The 6,142-nt window shown below is 42.3% G+C and overlaps 1 protein-coding gene across 1 annotated transcript; it reads left to right on the top strand.

Moving 5' to 3' along the window:
• Nucleotides 1-3,368: 3,368 nt before the first annotated feature.
• Nucleotides 3,369-4,388, top strand: LOC149834866 (dof zinc finger protein DOF5.7-like). The gene has a single exon (XM_090009473.1). It carries the CDS (start codon nucleotides 3,369-3,371, stop codon nucleotides 4,386-4,388), a length of 1,020 nt encoding a protein of 339 aa, XP_089865599.1.
• Nucleotides 4,389-6,142: the final 1,754 nt, after the last annotated feature.

Genomic DNA, 6,142 nt, shown 5'->3' on the forward strand with positions numbered 1-6,142 from the left:
GTATTTTTTGAAAATAAAAATATGATTTTTTAAATTTTTGCATATTGTGAGTTATTGATTCACATCACAGTGACATGACATGATTCAAAACATGTTTTGATTAAACAAACCATGTAAATCACATCTGGAGGGTTGTTTTAACCATCTCATCATTAAATTGAGAAATATATATATATATATATTATGGTGGTACACTCATCTAATTTCTAAAACTAAAAAGTGACCTTTAGATCAAGTTGAACATGCTTTATTTATTATTTCATACTTTAAACGTTGAATCCTTTATCTTCTTGAATCATGACTCTTGAGCCATCAAATTTTCACCATCTTGGAAATGGAATCTTGAGCTAGGCCAAATGACCTAACGTCTCACCACTTGAGTTTGGTTATGACAGAGCTGACACTGTACTTTGATGAGTATAGGTATAGGTAGCCCTATATACTTTAGAATTTTCTGGTGATTGTAATGCTGAAAACCTACCAAACAATCACAGTCCCCATTAGATCTATTTAAAATCAAGCGGTGATGAAATATAATCGGCAATGTGATTATATGTCCAAAAGGGTAAATAACATGGGTATATTTGTAATACAATCGAGGCAGAGAGAGAGAGAGAGAGAGAGAGAGAGAGAGAGCTTATTCAATCAAAACCCAATGGTGGACACAAAGCGAAAATTCGAAATGAGAGATGGTGCCACTTGAGGCCCGACACCGCCAGCAGTGGGTAGCCGTAAAACTTTAATCCGGACCGTTAAATTGCCAGTTTTTTTATCCAAAATTTTCTGTTTTTTCCTGGGGACTTCCGCACTGTACTTGCCTGCCGCCTCGGTATCTATTCCCACTGTCCAAAGGCCCTACGGACCTTCTCCCCTCCTGCCCTATACACCTCACCAACCCTAGGTCACTACCGAAATGACTTAAATACCCTCTACAACTTAAGCATCATTTTCCCATTAAGTCTGGCAAACGAGTCGAGCTTGGGCTGTTCGGCTCGGCTCGTTAAGGGTACACCCTAGCTCGAGCTCAACTCGTGAGCTCCAGCTGGTCACGACCTCAGCCAAACCTGAGTTCATTACGAGCTGATCACAGGCTGTCTAGTATTATTTAAAAATTTATTTTTAATTATTTTTTTAAACTCGATAACTTATATAATATATATAATTATATATATACTATATATAAAGTACGTGGTAGCTGCCTACCACTTTTCTAGCGTAAATATTTGTCATGTTTTTCTTAAATAAGATTGTACATATGTGATCTACCTGCTGAATTTGATAAGAGTTGACACTTGAATTATTATAAGATTTAAAAATCCATGGTCTAATTTTTTTTATAAATATTCAAGGCTTCAAAAATCTTGGATTTTTTTTTTTAAAAACATGATCATAGTATTGTTTTCTAAGAAATTGATCATGGGTCAGGTTTTTTAAAAACAATTTCAAACTGCTTGATACCATTTTATATAAAATATATTAAATATTAATATGCAAAGCGAGCTTATATGGGGTGAGATTTCCATGTCCATGCTCGGCACATTTACCTAAACAAGATGGCTTGCAGCTTGGCTTACAAGAAACCTGTGGATTAGCGACGACCTAAATCCGTCGCTAATCCGTCGCTAAGGCGTCGCTAAACAGTTTAGCGACGACTTAGCGATGGATTAGCGATGGATAGAGGCCATCACGAATTTTTGCTCGCTAATTGGCGAAAAACTTATCTGTCGTTAATTTCGTCGCAAATTTGCGATAGATTAGCGATGGACATTATCCGTCGCTAATCTGTCGCTAAATTTAAAAAAAAAAATAAAAAAAATTGATCCCTGTCGGGCGATATTCCGGCAGCAATAAGTCGGACTTATACCGCACCCGACAGGCATTGCACAGACTTGTATCGTCCTCCGTGAACCGGTGCTCTCCGGCATCGCCGTCCTCCGTGAACCGGCGTCGCCATCCACCGTGAAACGACGTCCTCCGAAGTCGTCGCCATCCTCCGAAGTCGTCGCCATCCTCCGGCGTCGTCGCCGTCCTCTGGTGTCGTCGTCCTCCGTGAAACTGCATCCTCCGAAGTCATCGCCGTCCTCCAGCGTCGCCGTCCTCCGGCGTCGCCGTCCTCCATGAAACTGCGTCCTCCGAAGTCGTCGTCGTCCTCCATCGTCGTCGTCCTCCATCGTCGCTGTCCTCCATCGTCGCCGTCCTCCGTCGTCGTCGTCCTCCATCGTCGTCGGCGTCCGCCGGCGTCGCCGTCCTTCGTGAAACTGCCTCATCGGCGTCATGCTCTCCAGCGCGCTCTTCGACGGGGAGAGAGCGGTTTGAATCGTGCGCGGTCGATTTAAATGTCGAACGAGGAGAGAGGGAAAATTTCTCGCTCAGTTAAAATCGAAAATTAGCGAGGGATTTAGCGAGGGAATTTTTCCGTCGCTAATCCGTCGCTAATTAGCGACGGATTAGCGACGAAAAAATTCCCTCGCTAAAATGGTTTTCTTGTATTGAGAATTAGCGACGAAAAATTGTTGTTGTTAATCTATCGCTAATTAGCAACGGATTAACGATGAAACAACTTTCATCGCTAATCCGTCGCTAATTAGCGATGGATTCATGAAGAAAGTTTTCTCTAGCTAATTTGCGACGGAAAAAATCCATCGCAAATTTCCGTCGCTAATTAACAATTTTTTTGTAGTGACCGAGCTCAATTTTGAGCCAAGCCAAGCCCAATGACTAGCTGCTCATCTTGTTTCGTATCCCTATCATTAAAACCTTCATTTTGAGGGTAATTTAAATATTTCCATCTTGCACGTGTGACGGCAGTAGAGAGGAAAGAGGGAGAGAGATTAATTAAGGGGTTTCGTTGTGCTTATGGATCTTAAGTGGGATCTCCCCATCTGAGTTCGCACGTGCCGGGGGTGGGGGGAGGTGTTATAGGGAGTGTCTAACACTTGAGGCGCACTAGCAGTACGGTAGACCCAAAGGCCTGCCTGCCTAGTGGCTGTGTGTGTGCTGCTTGCTGCTGCTGCTGCCACTCTGATCAGCAACACGCAGCCCTGGACACAAGATTCTGATCATCATGTCCTCTGCCATGCTCTCTCCCATGAAAGCATCATCCATCACATCCACCCCCCACATCCATTCACACCTTCATCTCCTTTCATCCTTGTAAGTTGTGAGCTCTCCCTCTCTATCTAGAAATTGCCTTCAAGGAGCATTTCTTTAGTTTTCCATTTGCATCTGTGACAAATCCCATCACTTTCCAATAAAAAAACTCAAGAGCCAACCACAAGTTTTGGGTTTCTGGTTTTCTTTACGAGAAAAGCCAAACCCTAAGCAAACCTTAGCTGTGGGTTTTGGGTACTGTCTTTCAAGGTGGGAGGATGCAGGAAGGTGGAGGAATAATGGTGAAACAAGCAGGGGAGAAGAAGGCTGGGACTTTAAGGCCACCTGAGGAGGCACTGAGGTGCCCACGTTGTGACTCATTGAACACCAAATTCTGTTACTACAACAATTACAACCATGCTCAGCCTAGGCACTTCTGCAAGACCTGCAGGCGTTACTGGACCAAAGGAGGGGCTCTGAGGAATGTTCCCATAGGGGGAGGGTGCAGAAAGAACAAGAGGAGCAGCAACAAGGCTTCCTCCACCATCTCTTCACAGAGAAGCCTCAGTGAGGATGATACAAAGACCCAACATGGTGGTGCTGGTATAACCTCTCCTATCTCTTCTGTGATTCTACCAGCAGAAACCTTAATCTCAACCAACTCACTGAAACTGTGTCATGGGCTCTCCTCTTCACCTTCCATGGACTTTCAGGTTGGTGGGTCACCCTTCTCTAGGCTCCAACCTGGTGCCATGAACCAGTTTTTCTCTCTTGGTGACCTTTCATCTTCTTCCTCTTCCAGCACTTCTGTAGGTGTGAATTCTTCTGTTTCTGGTTATGGGTACCCTATTTCTGGTGTAGTTAGGCATGGTGGAACTGGGTTCTGTGGGTATTCCAGTGGTGGGTTCAGTGAGATGGGCTCCCAACAAAACATACACAGTACTATGGCTTCTTCTATTGAGTCATTGAGAACAATGAATGCAGATCTTCATTGGAAGTTGCAACACCAGCGGTTGGCAATGCTTCTGGGAGGAGGAGATCACAAGGGTATCAATATGGATATGAATGTCTCGGGGGGTGAATCCCATCAGGGTTTTGATCAGCAGCAACAACAGCAATCACCAGCACCAATATGTGTGCAGATCCCCAACAGTGTGAAGACTGATGGAGTTTGCAGTTTCATCAGCAACAGGAGGGACACTGTTCAAGATTATCCTGAGCCAAGGGAGTCAACAACAAGTGAATGGGTTTTTGAGAATTCATGGTCTGATTTACATCAATACAGTTCATTTCCTTAATTAGTAGAAGAAACAAAATGCAGAAACATAAGACTTTATGAGAGAGAGAGAGACTTGTTAAGAAACCCTATATATCCTTTTCTGGCTTTGTTTTTCCTTCTCCCTGATCTTCCTTCCTCTATATTTCTTTTTTGTTATTTTCTTTCCTTGTTGTTTGTAGGATCAAAGGTGCAATGGAGAGCATGGATATAAAGAGAATTTTTAAAGCTGCTTTTTGTTTGTTTTTGTTTGTTTAGGCGTTTGTGCTTTTTCGTTTATGGGTTATATGTATTGGTGTGTATAGTAGCAATAAAGAAGAAATTTGTTTTACATGGGATGAATCTTTCATGGAAATGTTTCCTTTTTTTTTCGTTTTCTGCTTTTCACACTGCAAGCTTTGTTGCATTTGACTGTTGCATTGAATGGAATTTAATGGCAGATCTTTGATTTGTTCTATGTTCAGTCAGTCTCTCTCTCTCTCTTTTAGTGATATATCACTCTGCAGCGGCGGATCGATTTTTTTCTTTATTTTTTTCAATAGAAGACGTGTTCACAGTCACAGGTCTCTCTCTCCCTCTCTCTTCTCTCTCTCGTGGACTTTCTGTAGTTATTAGTTGCAGCTCAGTATGAGTTGGAGCTTTCTGAGCTGGGGTTTCATATGTATTGAATGCACGATGTGTCTTATTAGAGAGAGATTGAACATTTGGCATCTTCAGTCTCTCTGTAATTATTTGTTTCTTCCACGCCAACATTTTCTTTTTTCTGTTTATCCGTTTGTCATACCCGTTTATCTTTTTGCTCGGTTTCTTTTATATATATATCCGTTTTTCATTTCCACTCAGTATAATTTTCACTTTATCCGTTTTCATGCCCTTCTCTTCTCTTGCTCGGTCTCTGTTATACTTTTCTTATTTAATTTCCACTGAGATACGATTTTCAATATAAATTAAAACTTTAAAACTTGGTCAGGTAAATGACACTTCTTTTGCACACGTTGGTGCAGTCTTGATATAACTTTCGATATCTTCTGCCAGAAAAATTTCCGGCAATTTTCCGACCATTTTTTTTTTCAGCAGCAACGATTGTGGCATTGCACTAGATTTTAAGTAACAGTGTGAGAGAATATTTCGAGTTTTTTGTCAATAATCCTATAAAAGGGCGCCTTTTTCTTCCATGGTGAGTCATATGACTTTGTAGTTTGTACGTCGAGACTGGGAAGCATTTTCGCAGCTACCAAGTGTGGTTTTGTTATTTCAAAAATCTTTGTAGATCTGTAATATTCTCTAAGGTTTTTATCCACGGATAACACCGAAAGTGGTTCATTTTAAATGCATCAATCGACTCGGCCCCCGTCGCTAGTGATCGGATTCGAGTAGACGAATCCAGGCGATTGAGATGGGATTCGAAATTGATCAAGTTGTCTGATGAATGGTAAGCAGAATGTTGTTGTAACTGATCCACTAGCAGAGCAACATGTAGTCGGAACTATATGGTCCTAAAACAAATGGATCTGTGCCTATGCTTGGAGATCCAGGGCTTGCTTAAGTGCCCGCCTATGTGACACAGGCCAATCACAAGACAGCATTCTATGGCCCCATGGCAACACAATACGGGCCCACTCAGAATGCTGTCATGTGATTGGCCTGGGTCACATAGGCAGGGACTTGAACGATCATTTTATCCCTGCTAGTAGACAAAGTGATCAGCCCAATTCAGAGTGAGCAAAGTGGAGTTAACCTAGAGATGCACACTAGCAGGGCTTGAGCCGAGCTCGG

Source organism: Nuphar pumila, chromosome 6 (assembly GCF_984573655.1).
Source record: "Nuphar pumila chromosome 6, dmNupPumi1.hap1.1, whole genome shotgun sequence".
Taxonomy (NCBI): Eukaryota; Viridiplantae; Streptophyta; class Magnoliopsida; order Nymphaeales; family Nymphaeaceae; genus Nuphar; species Nuphar pumila.